This window comes from Lissotriton vulgaris, chromosome 2_1 (genome assembly GCF_964263255.1).
Source record: "Lissotriton vulgaris chromosome 2_1, aLisVul1.2, whole genome shotgun sequence".
Classification (NCBI taxonomy): Eukaryota; Metazoa; Chordata; class Amphibia; order Caudata; family Salamandridae; genus Lissotriton; species Lissotriton vulgaris.
The window spans coordinates 1,983,255,506-1,983,274,144 of NC_141687.1; the positions used below are offsets into that span (position 1 = coordinate 1,983,255,506).

Consider the following 18,639-nt stretch of genomic DNA (forward strand, 5'->3'; position numbering starts at 1 on the left):
AGCTATTGGTATTGTAAATGACACATTTTTATTTATGTTTTGGTTTTGAAAATTGTGAAATTAATAGCTTTGTCATTTACAATGCCAATAGTTTTGACTTTTGCAAATGTGACACCTATAGCATTTGTAATTCAATATGGGTTGTATTTACGTGAATCGGATGTATTGATATTACAAATAACAATGGCTTTTATTTTTTTTAAATAATGAATACTTAAATAAAAGGTTTTGTAATTTATAATGGCAATAGCTTAAACTTTTGTAAATAACTTTTTGTGAAGATTATGTTCAGTGTATTTTATTGTGAAAAAATCCAAGAACAGGAGTGAAATATCAACATTTTTTGTGACATTTGTAATAAAGCTTGAAACATTGAGAGAACATATTTGAACCAGTTGTTGTTGAATGGTTGCACAGATTGATGCTGTGGCCGCTCAGCAATGCTGTGGCCGCTCAGCAATGCTGTGGCCACTCAGCAATGCTGTGGCCGCTCAGCGATGCTGTGGCTGCTCAGCGATGCTGTGGCCGCTCAGCGATGCTGTGGCCGCTCAGCGATGCTGTGGCCGCTCAGCGATGCTGTGGCCGCTCAGCGATGCTGTGGCCGCTCAGCGATGCTGTGGCCGCTCAGCGATGCTGTGGCCGCTCAGCAATGCTGTGGCCATTCAGCAATGCTGTGGTGATGCGATAGATATATAGTGAGTGAGGGCGATAGATAGATAGTGAGTGAGGGCGATAGATAGATAGTGAGTGAGGGCGATAGATAGATCGAGTGAGGGCGATAGATAGATCGAGTGAGGGCGATGGATAGATCGAGTGAGGGCGATGGATAGATAGAGTGAGGGCGATAGAGTGTGAATTGCATTTATATAGTGGTTACTACCCTTGATGAGGCGTCAAAGGGCGTTTTTTCGGAGAGTTGTTCACCATGCTGCAGGGTTTCTTTGTCATATCATAGAAATTTTTACCAAAATATGTAGGCATGCTTTAGAAGCAGAGAACCATTACACACAGATTTGTTAGAGGCTGGACTGAAAGAAGCTAGATGCAGTGACCTCCAATAGTGATCTGCAGTCTTGGGGGCTGTTTCCTCACAGTCGCTGGAAGAGGAGCATCCAGTTAGCCAGTACCAGGCTATTAATGATCGCGGACAATCGTGGTGCATATGTGAAGCATGCGATCTTCACAGCCCTGTTGTAACTTATCCAGATGCTTCTGACGAACCAGAAAAAAACAAAGAACAGTGGTGACCGTCTTGGAACTGGACTGTCTTTTGGAAATAAAGAGCCCACTTAAATGGTGAAATACAAACATTTCTGGGCCACACATTTAATGTGTGCACATACAAATATTGTGATGCTGTCTAGGCCTTTCTGCCTCAATATTCTGGAATTTAACCATAGCATCAAAGAATGAGGGGGTTTAAGTTATTAATGAGAGGGGTAATGCAGACACGTACCCGACCGGGACCAGTTACTGAGGAGGCTTCAGTGGAGATGGCGTTAACTGCTCGAAGGACCAGATCACAGCTCAGCGAGCGAGAGGGGGTGGGGAGGGCGATAGACTGTGTACTGCCGAGGGACGTGTGCTCAAAGGGGCAGATTACAATAGGTGCCCCCCCCGTCCCCCACTCACAAACACACACACAGGCCTCGGCCAGACAGAGGGGGGACAAGGGACAGGAGTGAGTACAGGAAGGAGCACAGGGCTGGGGGAGCTTGGGGGCAGGGAGGGCCGGCTAAGAACGAAGGAGGGAGCAGAGAAGACAGAGGTAGAGATAAATACGACAAGCAGAGGCAGTGAGGGGGAAATAAAATAAAGTGAGCGAGGGGAGAGAGACTTTACTGCAAAATGAGTGATTGGGATTTCGCATAATTTCGCATTAAACTAAGCAGAATGCGGAAAGAAACACAATGTGAGTAACATTATGGTGAGCTGATGACTGCAGTATGTGTGTGGGGAGATACGGAAATCAACCAGCAAAGCGCCAGGGATCCCCCCACCCCATGGGTTTTGTTTATTTCATCCATAAAGACCCAGATGGGTGAGGCCAGGACCCACTTATTCATCCAACACCCTACGGGAACAAGCTGGGTGGGGGTGGAGGGGCCAGCACCATTGTTGCCACGCCCCCTGAAATTATGCGGCAGTGAATTGCCAAGCTGTATGGTAAAGAAACGGAAATCACGCGGCAAGGAAATGTGGATTATGCCGCGAGTACGTTGATCCCCGGTTTCACTTACTTTAATGTTAAAAACAATTGATATTTCATCTCGGAAATTAGTTGTTATGTCTGCGTGTGGTTACCGCTGGGCCGTGAACTCTGGTGGCATGGTTTGCGAAATGCAGATTAACGCTGCTTTTCTGGGTGTTTTTTTCCGAGGGGGCGGGGTACCTGCGAGACAAGTTCTTGCTACTTTCAAAACGCCAACCTTGCCTTAAAGTGCTGGGAAGCCTGTGTGCTCTGCTGGGAGGCACTTTCGGTTTACGTTGAGACAAGAGGGACGGTAAAGGAAAGGGGGCAGAGAAAGGAGTGGGAGTGGGTGAGCGAGCGAGACACAGGCATGCTGTGTAAGATAGGGAGTGGGATCTCAGTTGTTGCAAAGAGCTGCTCAGGGCAACGTCATGGTGACACATGGGAATGCCACAAGCCCCTGGTTGATGCAGTCAATTTCCCTTTTTTTTTGTCATTTATTTACTCTTTTGGAGTTGAGGGTGGTTGCACAGAGGGCCTGGGCGGGGGAAGGAGCACAAAGGGCTAGTGGGGGAATCAATAGGGAGAGCCATGGGGGAGAAGGGACAAGGAGCGTGGAGGTTTGCAGGAGAAACAACGAGCGAGAAAGAAATAGGACGTGGGTGGGGGGGGGGGAAGAACATCATTATAAGATTCTGTGGAGTGTATGTATCACAAACTTACTTGTAGCTGAAGTTTCTTCTGTTCGTTTTTTTTAAACCTTGGCGAATATTGCGAAGTTGACAAAGACTTTACCCGCTCATAGAATTACAAGTTAGTGAATATTTGCATAATAGATTTACATGTTTGCCATTTTCCAGGAGCAGATGAAAGATTAGTCGGACGGTTTAGGTGTTATCTGGTATTTCGACAAGGAGATAGGAGGGAGTTTGGTAGCAAAAATGTGCACATTTCTATGATTGACTTAAAACAATTCCACACAGTTTTTATTTTATAATGGTTCGCTACTTTGAAAACTGAAGGTGCAATGAATGCAACTTTGAGGGTGTATGATGTTATTTAAAGTGAAAACGGAAATTCCAGGTTGAGTAACAGATTTCCCATTGTTTGTCTGTCAATGCTGTGAAATCTCTCTAGATCAAATGCAGCGTGTGAGCCAGACACTTCGATCCTGCAAGTGTTTACCATAGGATCCCACCGTTTCAAGTGCGATTTGGCCGCAAGTCGATAGTAGTGTTTTTTTGTCCGGAATGGAAATAAACTGCACCTTACAAATGAACACAGTTTCCTTTCAAATCACGAAAACAGAATGGGGGTTTATCAGCGGAGATAATAGAGAGTTGTTGCTTTGTCATAATACAGAGTGCTTAAAAGAAAGCGCTGTGGGTCGTGGTATAGTGAAAGTTGTTTATGGTGAATGTGGCAGCTGTGTCAAAAGCCGGCTGTTCCAGTTTAGTGGAGCACGAAGCCCCCCTACAGTATATTTCACCCCTCACGAGTCACGACAAGACTTTGCCTCTTTGTGGGACCAGTCGACACCACATACACAGAGACCAGTATTGTGTGCCTGTACCAAGTGCCTTATGGCACGGTGCAGCACCATGCAAGAACAAACGGAATTCAGTCTGCTACTAATGTAAATGCTATTTTTGTGAAGCTGATTTTCTTTGATTTCTAACCAAACGTGCAAGAGAAACAAGCTCTTGCTGTGGGGAGGGGAGGAGGAGAAATGCGAGACACGGCCTGGCGGCCTTGAAGTGTGAAGCAGTGGGCGGGGGAGCGGAGCCCTATGAAGTGAAGCTCTCGGAGGCAGGCGGCTCGGGAGCGAGGCAAAAGCGCGTGCTTGTGTTCACATGAACTGTTTGAAATCCGCCGATGGTTTGAGAACTTATTTTGCCCACTATAATTCTCCCTTATCCATTCCTTGCAGAATGGGATAGGTGAGACCTAAAAACGAGTGGGACAGAGGGCAGCACAAAAACGAGTGGGACAGATGGCAGAAAGGCACAAAAACGAGTGGGACAGAGGGCAGAAGGGCACAAAAACAAGTGGAACAGAGGGCAGAAGGGCACAAAAACGAGTGGGACAGAGGGCAGAAAGCTACAAAAACGAGTGGGACAGAGGGCAGAAAGGCAAAAAACGAGGGAAAAGCGAAGTGGAACAGAGGGCAGAAAGGCACAAAAAACGAGGGGAAAATGAAGTGGATAAGGCAGAAGGGCACAAAAACGAGTGGGACAGAGGGCAGACGGGCACAAAAAAGAGTGGCACAGAGGGCAGACGGGCACAATAAACTAATGGCAGAGAGGCAAAATACAGAATACAGAAATATAGGGCAGCTAAGAACAGAAGGCAGAACGGGCAGAGAGGCACGGGGCAGCGAGGCGAGGGGAACAGAAGGGAAAACTGGGCAGAGACACGGGCAGCGAGGGGTACAGAAGGAAAGACCGGGCAGAGAGAGCACAGGGACAGCGAGGGGAACAGAGGGAAGAAAAAGGGGCACGGACCACGTACAGGCAGCGAGAAGACAGACAACAGCAGTCAGAGACACAACAATGAAAATACAGGCAATATAATAAATTTGCAAACTGCCTTTGAGATCCTTATTTTGGCTCCGTATGTGTGAAAATGCACTATCTTTTCACTTTTTAAAGTAAACGTTTTGAGTGCCATTTGGCGCCGCAGACACGCATGGGTTGGTTCCTGGCGCACATAGCCATGGTTGCAGCGCACAGAGACCCTCCACTGCCGCACACAGAGGAAAAAAATTAGAGGGAACATTGCTCATGAGTACTTGATGATTCATTCCTTTTCAACAATCCTGTCTCTATGCAGATCTTGAAGGAAGCAGAGTACTATACTTTAAAACTCATTTGCTCAAATATCTGGTGCACACTTCTCAACTTTCAGATCTGTTTTGATTGTTAATACGAAAATACTGGAAAAGACTAGTCGTCTTCAATAAGGCATACATACAGATTACTATATTTCATCTGTAATTCACATCTCAACAAAACATTATAACATGTTAATGAGAGACTTTGAAAACTGTGTAGAGACACATTTAGATTACTTTTCATAAGAATCTAAAAATATACAGTGAAACAATCCGACACAATAAAGGAAGTGTGTGCACCCACATTACAAACAATAATTAGAAGAACAGCCCAATATGTTCCTTTTACCAGCAACTCTTTAAGGTGCAAGTATTAACAAAGTGGGGGGTCTTAGTCAAAGATTTTTTTTATAGCACTTGCTACCTTAAATGAGCCTGTTTCTAAGTACTTCTAATGTTTACAGATAGGAGACTAAAGGAGTTAGGAAATTGTGAGGCCTATGTTTCTGTTTCATTCCAATTAAAATATCAAGTTATTTCCTTTGCACACGTGATTTGTTAAAGGTAGTGATAGTAGACAGAGAAGGCTTACCCCTGGATGCAGTAGATGGATAGCAACTAAGATACACCAAAACACTGTATTGTCAAATCTGTCTTTTTTTAGAGACTAGGGACATAATTTAGAAGGCAGTATGAAATGCAACTCTCAAAATAACTTCACAATTCAGTCAACAACATGTACATGCTTTGCTCCACCTACGCCCACCTTACATCCACTCTCCTGACCTCGACCCTGCTGGCATCAATGCGGCCAAAACACACACCACAGATTAAACATTTTGCTTCCTACGAAAATATTGCAAGTACCCATTGTGTACAGTTTCACTAAAAACCAATGGCAGAGTTCATAAATCCCAAAGGTGAGACCTGTTGACTTTGACAATGCTTGTTATTCAATGATTTGCCTTCCTCTTGTATTTGTCCCCTCTCCCCTGGAGCAAGCCTCTTTACAATCCTTTTGATTGGATGACTTGTTTTCTTCCACGGCTCCACTCAGAGAACTACTTACAATTTTCTTTCAGTACTGGATGAGTGCATGTGCTTTCTTGTTTTCTCACTTTTGTGCTGCTTCCTGCACTCTGTGGTGCTCTTTCATCCCTTCCTCCAAACTCGTCCATTTTTCTTCCCAACACTTCCCTGCCCTCTCTTTTTTTTATCATTTTTTATTGGTTTTCCCTGTGCCCAACCTCAAATCCCTCAGTTGCTCCCTCACCCTCTCACCGTTGCTTCACCACCAACCACGTCACTACACCCGTTCCTCCGTTGCTCTCCAAATCTCTTGTGGCTATTTTGCTTTTTTTATTATTACAATTTTTTGGAGGACCTAGCAGCTGCCATTAACTACTTGGCCATTCCGTTGTGCAAAGGGTGCTTTTGGGCATCACATTCTGCACAGCATCAGCACATGGCGAGAGACATTTCCGACTTACAAATTGATTATTACCAGCCTATTTTCATCTAACCTAATTTGATCTATTTTAACCTCATATTTATCTAAAACAGAAAACAAGCAAAATCGATAGGCTTATTAATGTGACGATGCAAATCTATGTTGAAAATACCCTCTCCCTGGGATCTGGTTTGATGAAAATAAAAGCGCAGTCAGCTTTTTGCACTGTTATAGTTTTACTTTCAATTTCAACAACAGTCAAGGGCATCTGATATATCACAATCGTCTGGTATCGTAAAATTGACGGAACGGTGTTAGCATTAGGCCTGGGCGGTAAATTCCATTCCATTTGTGGAATTTGGGTAATTTCACGTTCCGCGAAGAACGCAAAATTGCCCAAAATTCTGCATTCCGTGACTTTGCAAAATTCTTTGCTTGTTTGCGTTCACAAAATGCGTCTTCGCCAGATATTTCCCCCCGAGCACGCAAACGGCAATTGCGAACAGTAAAAAAGCTTCGCTGACAAGCAATTCCGCATGTTTGCGGAGATTTTTTACCGATTCGCTGAGATTTGCGTAACGTGATTACGCAAATTCCGCCCACCCCTAGTTGGTTTGAGGTGCTGCACGGTGCCACTTGATCGCAGGAATGTTCTGTGGCCTCTAGTAACAGCCTCATGTAGTTCAGACTGTTGCAGAGAAGGATTAGTGTGTGACTCCAGGGACCTCTAGTAATGACTGCGGGTCCTGCACCCTGCTCTAGAGAAGGTTTGTTTGTCTCCAGGGAACTCTAGCTATTGTACTGCAGTTTACTGTAGGAATGGCATTGTTTCTTACTCCAGAGAACCTGGCACAGAAAGAATTTGCCTGACATGGGGACCTTTTGTAACTACCCAGGGTGTTCCAACCGGATTTATATCTGATTATCTAGTAGAAAGCATTGGCGGAGAAGAGATGTCTGGCTTGCATTTTCAGTTGCAAAATCCGACCCAATGGCTTGGGCAATGCTGGTTATTGTTGTAATTAGAAGCCAGTCGAAATTATTAACCCAAATATCAAGTCGCAGACGAACTGCTTGTAACTTTGCAAAGGTTGGACCGTGATGTGTGCCTTGTTTTTCCCTCGTCTTGCTTTTAATGGTAGTATGATATTGCAAAGCGTTTCTTATATATTAATTATGTATGGAACCTTCAAACAAAGAAAAGATCAGAAGGGACCTCTCCCAGTGCTCAGCTGGGGTATGCGCCCAGACTAGCACGTGTTTATTTGTCCCGGCACTGCCAGTGACGCAGGAAGAAAGGAATGGTAGTGGTGGGTGCCAGCCTTCCGCGGTAGGAATGCTATCACTTTACCACCACGTTATGTACCGAGTGCGCACTTTCAGGCGGTGCAGTGAGGGCCAGTATAATACGTCCTGTGTCGTCTTCACGGCGTACGGAAGGTCAAGGTGATCCAAGATAAAGTTGTGTACATCCTAAGGGTAGACACAGGCTTATCGGACTTGACGTTTCTGTCAGACGTGCATGGCTCCCAGTAACACAGCGGGGGGGCCAGCCTCTGTGCAACTTGAAGTTGTATAAAATGGCACGGTCGGTGCCGCAGTCGTGGATTTTGGCGCCATGTGTAGTTAAATACTGTTCCAAGTGAGCACTGTAAATAATACAGTAGACGAGAAAAGGCGAAGGTAGAGGTCAAACGTGTTATTTGCGCTCTGGAGAGGTCGATGCTAATTGCGGTTGTCTTCACAGCACAGTTTTTTGGCAAGGTGAGGGTAAGGCGTGATTAGGAGGAGAGGTAAAGTGACCTGAGCCCTGCAGCCTGGATTGACTTATTGCCAAAACACATACAGTGACAAAACAACAATTTATATTTGGCTCTTGCTGCCTTTGCTCGCTCGCTATTGTTGGGATACACGTGTTAATATTTGGCTTTTTTTCTCTTTACAGAACTCGGTTTCTAGGCTGGAGAAGACCGTCTTGAATCCAGCAGGATCCATCGTCGATGTCTGCCATGTTTTGCACCTCTGCGTGGCCCCATGATGTCAACTTTTGGGCGCTCCTTACCTCTGGCTCTTGGTGGACTTTCAATAACTAGGGCTTTCCTGTGGCAGCCAGCCAGCCCTGGCACGCTGGCACATGCTGCTCCCCCGCCTCTCTCCTCACGCTCGACCATCCCGGGATGCTCCCAAACACCTCCTCTGTGATTACTAGCCGCCTCGCAAACAAACATGTACTTTTCGCTTGTTGTGTTTTTTGCATGACGGTTCCGGAGCGGGATGATAGGCCCACTCGACTGTGATGTCATCCCTGACTCCCTCTAGTGAGGGCGACGGCTCTGCTCCAAGATTTTTTGTTGGTTCACGAGATGAGGAGACAGACTTCTTGGAATCAAACATGAATCTGGACGAGGTTCACTTCTGTGTAGATGAAGAAGAAGAAGAAGAAGAGGAGGAGGACGAGGAGGAAGAGGAACTGGTAAGGAAGAATGTCTAGATCAGGTCTTAGCTGGTTTGGTCATTTCTACTGCTATCCTCCCTTACCTATTTCTTTCTGTTGTGGCACTTTTACAGAATGTCAGCTTAAACAACACGTACCTGCTCCAACCAGAGCAAAACATGTCTGTTATTGTTCAAAGGCTTTAGTAGGTGTTTGCAATAGACGGTTAAAGACTCATATAAAAGAAACCCTCAGAGTCATTGATGCTAACAAGAATCAATTATTTGGTGTGATTTTACACAATGACCGTTCCTGAGTGTGCACTAAAGACGATATTAGGTTTATCAGTAAATATTCTCATGGAACATGGCAGTTGTTCATGAGGAATGCTTGTTTTTACATTTATATGTCCATAGATTTTGGGCTCCTATTTGTTGCATGTACAAAAAGATTGAAGTTCTCTTGGTCATGAAAGTCAGGTGTCTCCCTTCCTGCCTGACGCAGTGCACAGAGCACCCAAAGACCTCCTCCCACCATCATACTTTGCCTGCTGGTCAGACCAGACCGGTCCGGACTGCATTGACCAGCAGCCCCGGACGGAGGGCGAGCTGGCACTTCCACTTTCGCACCTCCCGGTGCAGGTTAAATGTCGCCTGCGACTCCTGCAATGTGGGACGCACGCTGATTGTGCCCGAGCCAAGGGCAGGCCCATCCGTGCCCGTAGGAGGCTGGGCCCTCCCCTCTTTCGCCTTCTACCCCTGTGCCGCCTGCTGCCTCTGTGCCGCCTGCTGCCCCTCGCTGCCCCTAGCTGCCCCTGCGCCCCTCGCTGCCCCAGCTGCCCCTGCGCCGCTCGCTGCCCCTGTGCCCCCGCTGCCCCTGTGCCGCACGCTGTCCCTCGCCGCCTGCCGTCCCTGCGCCTGCTGCGGTCCCTGTGCTGCCTCGCCTCCTGCTGCTCCTGCCCCGCCTTCCGCCCCTGCGCTGCTTGCCCTGCCCCTGTGGTGCCAGCTGTCCCTGTGGTGCCTGCTGCCACTGCACCGCCTGCTGTCCCTGCGCCGCCTGCTGTCCCTGCGCCGCCTGCTGTCCCTGCCTCGCCGCCTGCTGTCCCTGCCTCGCCGCCTGCTGTCCCTGCCTCGCCTCCTGCTGTCCCTGCCTCGCCTCCGGCCCCTGTGCCGCCTGCTGCCCCTGCGCCACCTGCTGCCCCTGCGCCGCCTGCATGCTCCTAAGCCGTCTACTGCCCCTGCGGTGCTTGCTCCCCCTTGTGCCGCCTGCTGCCACTGCACCGCCTGCTGCCACTGCGCCGCCTGCTGCCACTGCACCGCCTGCAGCCACTGCGCCGCCTGCAGCCACTGTGCCTCCTGCAGCCACTGTGCCGCCTGCTGTCCCTGCGCCACCTGCTGTCCATACGCCGCCTGCTGTCCATGCCCCTGCACCACCTGCTGTCCCTGCACCACCTGCTGTCCCTGCACCGCCTGCTGTCCCTGCACCGCCTGCTGTCCCTGCACTGCCTGCTGTCCATGCACTGCCTGCTGTCCCTGGCCCTGCGCTGCCTGCTGTCCCTGTGCCGCCTGCTGTCCCTGCGCCGCCTGCTGTCCCTGCGCCGCCTGCTGTCCCTGCGCCGCCTCCTGTCCCTACGCCACCTGCTGTCCCTGTGCCGCCTGCTTTCCCTGCACCGCTTGCTGTCCCTGGCCCTGCACAACCTGCTGTCCCTGCGCCGCCTGCTGTCCCTGCGCCGCCTGCTGTCCCTGCGCCGCCTGCTGTCCCTGCGCCGCCTGCTGTCCCTGCGCCGCCCTTCCGTCCCTGCTCCGCCTGCTGTCCCTGCGCAGCATGCTGTCCATGCGCCGCATGCTGTGCCGCCTGTTGTTCCTGTGCTGCCTTCGGCCCCTGTGCTTCCTGCTGCCAGTGTGCTGCTTGCTGTCCATGCGCTGCCTGCCTCCTCTCCGCAGCCTGTTGCTCTTGCGCTGCCAGCTGGCCCTGCGCTGCCTGATGTCTCTGTTCTGCCTACTGTCCCTGCCCTGCCTACTGTCCCTGCCCCTGTGTTGCCTACTGCTCCTGCGCCGCCTGCTGTCCCTGCACCGCCTGCTGTCCCTGCGCCGCCTGCTGTCCGTGCGCCGCCTGCTGTCCCTGCGCCGCCTGCTGTCCCTGCGCCGCCTGCTGTCCCTGCGCCGCCTGCTGTCCCTGGGCCGCATGCTTTCCCTGTCCCTGCGCCGCCTGCTGTCCCTGCACCACCTGCTGTCCCTGCGCCGCCTTCTTTTCCTGTGCCGCCTTCTGTCCCTGCGCCGCCTTCTGTCCCTGCGCCGCCTTCTGTCCCTGCGCCGCCTTCTGTCCCTGCGCCGCCTTCTGTCCCTGCGCCGCCTTCTGTCCCTGCGCCGCCTTCTGTCCCTGCGCCGCCTTCTGTCCCTGCGCCGCCTTCTGTCCCTGCACCGCCCTTCCGTCCCTGCGCCGCCCTTCCTTCCCAGCGCTGACCTTCGGTCCCAGCGCTGACATTCCGTCCCTGCTCCGTCTGCTGTCCCTTCTCCGCCTGCTGTCCCTGCTCCGCCTGCTGTCCCTGCTCCGCCTGCTGTCCCTGCTCCGCCTGCTGTCCCTGCGCCACATGATGTGCCGCTTGTTGTTCCTGTGCTGCCTGCTGTCCCTGTGCTAACTGTTGCCAGTGTGCTGCCTGCTGTCCATGCGCTGCCTGCCTCCTCTCCGCTGCCTGTTGCTCTTGCGCTGCCAGCTGTCCCTGGCCCTGCGCTGACTGCTGTCCCTGCGCTGCCTGCTGTCCCTGTGCTGCCTACTGTCCCTTCCCCGGTGTTGCCTACTACTCCTGTGGTGCCTACTGTCCCTGCACTGCCTACTGTCCCTGTGCTACCTGGACAACCTACCAGGACCACTAATGGAGGCCGCTGCACGACTATTCGACGTAAGCGTGCAACGGGCGTGCCGCTAACATAACGCCGGTTGAATAACTCCCAGCGCCAGGACCCCTCGCCCTCCCACCACCCAATGGTACACCGCAAAGGAACTCCTGTACCTGGACCCCAGATGCCGAAACAGCAGTTGCGTCACCTCCTCCCTATGATCCACCAAATGACCTTTCACCTGCCGACACAACCCGCAGAATATCCTGCCCCACCCCTGCCCACAAGAACACCCCACAACCACTCCACTGTATTCTGCTCAAGGCCCGCTCACTCTGCAGACGCGCCACAGAAATCTGGGACATCATCACCATCCTCTCCACAGATGTTTTCTTCATCACCAAAACGTGGCCCGACATCACCACCGCCACTCCTTAAGGGTACAAGATGATACACCATGACCGTGCCAACAGACAAGGAGGAGGTATTGCCATCATCTTTAAGGATACCATCAGATGTACCATCACCAACGATGACTCTTCTCGAACCCCAACAACGCCAAACTCCATTGACCTCCTGGAGAACATGAGCAACATGAGCAACATCAGCCTCACCCAACTGTTCACCGAACCCACATACAAAGCCGTCACACACTCAACCCCATTTTCACCTCCAACAACAGAATGAAATTCAGCCACACCACAGAACTCACCTGGACTGCCCACACCATCGTACACAGTCATCACGACACCCAGCACACCATCACCAGGAGTAAGACATCCTCCCGCCGCAGCTGGAGCAGGGCCACTGAAACTCTGTTGTCACAGGCCCTCACCAACTACCAACCTGGGACCTCAACCAGACCGCCCAGAACTTCACCACCTGTATGACCGACAGCGCCACCCCACTGAAACCTACAAAATCCAACAAGATCCCCAAACATGCTAGATGGTGTACCCCAGAATTCAGACCCACTAAGCGCAACTGCCGCCAACGGAAGAAAATGATGAGACTACCAAGAACCATGCTGACAGTGCAGCTCAAAAAACAGCCCTCAGCATCTATCACTGGCACATATAAGAAGCCAAAAAAGCAGCCATTTCTACCTGCATCAACTCCGCAGCCAGCTGCACAAAGGAAATCCTCAAAATAGCACAGGAATTTTCCAATCGACAGCTAAAGAGAACACCATCCACCCCGCCCACGAACTCTGCAACACCCTCTCAAACATCTTCCAGTACAAGATCACCAACAATTTCAACCCGCCACCCTCGACTCCAATGACCTCAACCGACCAGCGAACACCAGCCAAACCATCACCACATGGTCGTCACTCATTGCCATGACTACTGTAGGAAGGGGGAGGCTCTAGTTGGAGCAGTGCAACACTAGCGACAAGCAGGGACTCTCTCTTCCTCGTCAGGGCTGAGGGTTACCTTCCAGACAACCTCTGCTTACCCTCTAGGTAGTGTGGCTTACGCAGTCGTAGGCTAATCTTTGGGGCACATAGGGTTAAACACTTGCAATAGTACACCTTTACAACCAACCCACCACACGACGAGACCAGACTGTATTCTGTAAAAATATATATCTTTATATAGATTTTAAGCAGGCTTGTGAATACAGTCAACGTACTTTATGATAACGGTTGCAAGTTTACTCAGTTCAGGTTACCACAGTTCTTATGCAGTTCTCTTGAGGCCCGTAGGCCGGTGTTAACCAAAGTTCTTGTGGAGCCGGCGGCTTCCAGGGGATCTGCCCCACGTCGCGTTGCCTTCCCGGGGTCGCTGATCGTTGCGGCTCTTCAGCCGAGCAGGTCACTGGTCATCCGGGGCAGCGGTGTTCTGTGGCGGCAGGGTCCTCTCCTCGTCGTCCGCTCCGACCCTGGAGGCGGCGGCTGTGCGGCGGTGGCAAGTGGCAGTACGGTCCCCAAGTGCAGGACGTACCCAGCCAAGTGCCGGTGCAGCTGTGGGCTCACAGCTGGGCTGTCGGGCAGGCTACCGACCTTGCGGATTCTCACAGGGCAACTGTCCGTCTTTGCAGGTGAGTGGCTGCTCGTTATGCAGTCACCTCGAGAGCTCGGACCGGACGGGTCCTCCTTCGCTTTGCTCTCGGGCTCCCGGTGCAGTTGCGGTCACGGTGTTCGGGCCAGCGGCGGCTGGTCCTTACTTTGCTCCCGCTGTTGCTGTGGGCCCCGGTCACGGTGGTCAGGTGGATGTCGTTGCCTTGGAGGAGATTCCTCCGTCGGTGCTGCGGCGATGGTCAGCACCCGCAGTCGCTTTCTTCCAAGGGGGTAGCGTCCACTGGTCCTGGGACGCTGGTCAGGGGGCAAGTTCAGTTGCAAGCCCTTGGAGATCTCTTTAGCAGAGTTTGGCACAAGTAAAGCAAAAGTCTTTTCGTAGTCTTTTCTTCTTCCTCTCCTTCAGCAGCAAGGCACCAGACACAGGCAAGAGTCAGCACCCTTCCTTGTCTCTCACGGTCCTTCTCGTAGGGCAGAGTCCTTCTGTGGCCCAAACCGGATCTAATTTTCAAGGAGCAGGGCTCCTTCTTTTATAGGCCAATTCTTTTGTTCTCGCAGGCCAGGGGGGCCTTTGCATAGCCACTCTCAGTCTTTGAGTACCCCGGTGGGTGTACTCCGGCTTCTGCTTTCAGTGTGAGGGGCAGGCGCATCAGACGCCCCACAGGAGGTGGAGCCAGCATTGTCCGGACAGGGGTGGCCAGAGTACCTTGTTGATGGGGGCTTCGCCCTTCCTGGGCCAGGCGTCGGCAGAGTCATCCGCCGCTCCCCAGGAGGGTGGAGCCAGCATTGTGGTGGTCGAGCACAGCTACAGTTCGAGTCAAGAGGCACTCCTACCTCCCACTAAGGTGTAATCTGCGCATTCACCACCTGTCATCCCTCCAGCCCTGTCACTCACACATCCCAGACAGCCAGATACACATACCAGCAGAGGCGGGCTGAAATGGTTAAGCAAGCAAATGCTAACTTTCTAAAAGTAGCATTTGCAAACCCAGGATGCTAAAATAAACTTGACTACAAGAAATATTTTATCATCCTGAGTTCAGGCATACTAAACATGACTCGCTACCATGCTCCTTGAGTCTGCGGGGATTATAGGGTGTAATAACCCTCGCAGCTCAGTCTAGCCTAATGGAGCAGGTAGCCTTCAATAGTGAAATACGGTCTTCGTTGTAAGTCACTACTAGGACATGCCACGCACATCAGGGCTTGTCCTACCTTACACCTACAACGCACCCTGCCCGCAGGCCTACCATATGGGTGACTAATATGTAGTCAAGGGAAGGGTCGGTGCTGGCAAGTGGGGACACTTGCCCAGCTAGCGTGACAGTACGAGACCGCACGCGGGTTCTGCGGTCGCAGTTCCCAGACACATCTTTACGGCTGCTTCGGTGGGTGGCGCAACCAGCGCTGCAGGCCCACCAGCAGTATTGGCATCTACAAGCCCCGGCACTCTCTTGTGCACTTTACTAGGGACTAACAGTAAATCCAAGGAACCAATCATGGATACCAATCGCATGTACAATTTACAGTAGGGAGCACTTGCACTGCGGCACGGATCAGCCGTGGCGCAGTGCCCTGAGTATCGGAAAACCAGCAAAACATCGGAGGCACACCAGCAAAAAGTGGAAGGGAGACTCACGCCAAGGTGCCAGGTCTAACATGTGTCCCCTCCAGCTGAAATGTGGGGGGAACTACCCTTCCCCAGGGAGTTCCACATCACTAAGGCGGAAAAATCTGGACAGACCGTCAGCGTTGGCGTGATCGGTGCCAGGGCGGTGTTCCACCGTAAAGTCCATACTCTGTAGAGAAATGGACCACCTCAACAGTTTCGGGTTCTCACCCCTCATTTGCATCAACCATCTGAGGGGCCTGTGGTCCGTCTGAACTCGGAAGTGAGACCCAAACAAGTAGGGTCTTAGCTTCTTCAGGGCCCAGACCACAGCAAATGCTTCACGCTCTATTGCACTCCACCTACTTTCCCGTGGAAGTAACCTCCGACTTATGAAGGCTACGGGTTGGTCAAAGCCCTCCTCAGTCATCTGTGAAAGAACAGCCCCTACACCATGCTCTGAAGCGTCTGTTTGCACTATGAATTCCTTGGAGAAATCAGGAGCCAGGAGCACGGGCGCCGTGCACATGGCAGTCTTCAGGGTGTCAAAAGCCTTCTGACAGGTGTCAGTCCAAATCACATTCCTGGGCTGCTTCTTCGAAGTCAGCTCTGTCAAGGGGGTCACGATCGTGCCATAGCCCTTGACAAACCTCCTGTAATACCCAGTGAGCCCCAGGAAGGCTCTCACTGCAGTCTGGGTCTTGGGGGGTTCCCAAGCCAGGATGGTTTCGATCTTGGGCTGCAAGGGTGCTACCTTGCCACTCCCAACTTGGTGTCCTAAGTACACCACTAAACCCTGCCCAATCTGGCACTTGCTTGCCTTGATTGTGAGGCCTGCTCTGCGCAGGGCCATCAACACTTCCCAGAGGTGTCGCAGGTGTTCGGGCCAGGTGCCGCTGAACACCGCGATGTCATCCAGGTAGGCGCCACTGAACTCGTCCAGTCCAGCCAACACCTGGTTGACCAATCTCTGAAAGGTGGCAGGGGCATTCTTCATTCCAAATGGCATAACCCGGAACTGGAAATGCCCATCTGGTGTAGAGAATGCCGACCTCTCCTTTGCCCCATCGGTCAAGGCGATCTGCCAGTACCCAGAAGTTAAATCAAACGTGCTGAGGAACCGGGCAGCCCCTAGCCGATCAATGAGCTCGTCAGCTCTGGGGATGGGGTGCGCGTCAGTCTTCGTGACTGAATTGAGTCCTCTGTAGTCCACACAGAACCGGAGTTCGGGTGTGGCTCCCGGCGCAGCAGCCTTCGGAACCAAGACCACGGGGCTGGACCAAGGACTGCTGGAAGACTCAACCACCCCGAGGGCAAGCATCTTGGAGACCTCCTCCTTGATGCAGGCCCGGACCCTGTCAGTCACCCTGTAAGCCTTGTGCTTCACAGGTAAGCTGTCTCCAGTGTCCACATCATGGACGCACCAATCTGTGACACTCGGAACCAGGGAAAACAGGTCTGGAAACTGCCCCAGCAACTGGCGGCAGTCCTCCTGTTGTTCGGCGGTCAGGGAGGGTGAGAGGTTAACTCCATCCACTGACCCATCCTTCTCACAGGCCACCAAGAGGTCAGGAAGAGGCTCAGACTCCTCCTCCATTCCGTCATCGGTTGCCAACAACATGCCCACTTCGGACCTTCGCAAGTGGGGCTTGAGTCGGTTGACATGTAGGACCCGCAAAGGGTTCCTGGGCGTCTTCATGTCCACCAAGTATGTCACGGGGCTCTTGCGCTCCACAACCTCAAATGGGCCTGTCCACTTATCTTGAAGGGCACAGGGCTCCACTGGGGCCAGGACATACACCTCTTGTCCAGGCTGAAGCTCGACCAGAGTGGCATTCTGATCGTACCACCGCTTCATTTCCTCCTGGCTCGCTTCCAGATTTGCCTCGGCAAGTTGTCTGAAGCGTCTGGTCTGGTTTCTGAAGGCCAGCATGTAGCTATATACATTCTGGGGAGGTTTCCTGGGAGATTGCTCCCAGCCTTCCTTTACCAAACTCAGCGGTCCTCTCACGGGGTGACCGTACAGTAGTTCAAAGGGGCTGAACCCTAGGGACTTCTGTGGCACCTCGCGATATGCAAAGAGCAGGCATGGTAAGAGGACGTCCCACTTACGCCTCATCGGACCTTCCAGGCCCATGATCATGCCTTTCAGGGTTCGGTTGAATCTTTCAACCAACCCGTTACCTTGGGGATGGTAGGGGGTGGTGAACTTATACGTTACGCCACACTCCTGCCAAAGGGACTTCATATACTTTGATATGAAATTGGTCCCCCTGTCGCTCACCACCTCTAGAGGGAATCCTACTCGAGAGAAAATTCCCATCAGTGCACGCCCCACCACGGGAGCCGTCACTGTCCTCAGAGGGATGGCTTCAGGGTACCGGGTGGCATGGTCCACCAAGACCAGGATGAACCTGTTGCCCATGGCTGTCTTGGGGTCCAGAGGCCCAACGATGTCAATACCCACTCGCTGGAATGGCGTACCGACCACAGGGAAGGGTTGGAGGGGAGCCTTGTTCTTCCCTCCCGTCTTCCCACTTGCCTGGCAAGTCGGACAGGTTCTGCAATAAGCATCGGAACTCTTGTGGATTTGGGGCCAGTAAAAGTGGGTGACAAGCCTGTCATAGGTCTTGTCCATCCCCAAATGTCCTGCTAAAGGCACATCATGAGCCAGACCCAGTAGGAAGGCTCTGAACTTCTGGGGTACCACCAGCACACGGGCTGACCCAGGTTCAGCAGCCTTAGGCTCGGAATACAGGAGGTCGTTCTCCCAGTACACATAATGTGTTTTGGCCTGAACACCATTGGCCTGGTCTGCAGCCTGCTGCCGCATACCCACGAGAGAGGGGCATTTTTTCTGCTCCTTGCAGAATTCCTCCCTGGAGGGTCCTCCTTCTTGCTGCCAATGGGTCAGCTCAGGCAGGTCCCCCAGTTCGGCGATCTGTTCCCCTGTAGGCTCCAGGGCATCCCCCTCAAGGTCTGCTTCTTCCTGGACCGTGGGAACTTCAGGAGCCGGTTTCCCGCGCCCCCTGCGCCTTCTCCCTAAGGCCGGTTCCTGGGCCTCTCCTTCAGGCCCCAGGACCTCTCGATCACCCCTACTGGCTGCCATCGACCGGGTGGTCACGCACGCCCAGTCAGGCAGACCCACCATCCGCAGGTGAGTCGTCTTCTCCACCTTTTCCCAAGGGGAGTGCTCCAAGTCATTCCCTAGCAAACAGTCAACAGGCATGGTTTTTCTTACACAGACCTGCAGAGTACCAGAGAC

At 52.0% G+C, this 18,639-nt stretch overlaps 1 protein-coding gene across 7 annotated transcripts in view; it reads left to right on the forward strand.

Annotated features, from left to right (window-relative positions):
* PPIP5K1 (diphosphoinositol pentakisphosphate kinase 1) overlaps positions 1 to 18,639 on the forward strand; it is a 1,319,084-nt gene that overhangs the window by 174,998 nt on the left and 1,125,447 nt on the right. For all 7 annotated transcript variants that reach the window (XM_086958191.1, XM_086958195.1, XM_086958197.1 and 4 more), the window contains one exon: positions 8,420 to 8,947. In XM_086958191.1, coding sequence (XP_086814317.1) covers positions 8,771 to 8,947 — 177 coding nt within the window. In that variant the 5' untranslated portion in view covers positions 8,420 to 8,770. The remainder of the gene's footprint in view (positions 1 to 8,419; positions 8,948 to 18,639) is intronic.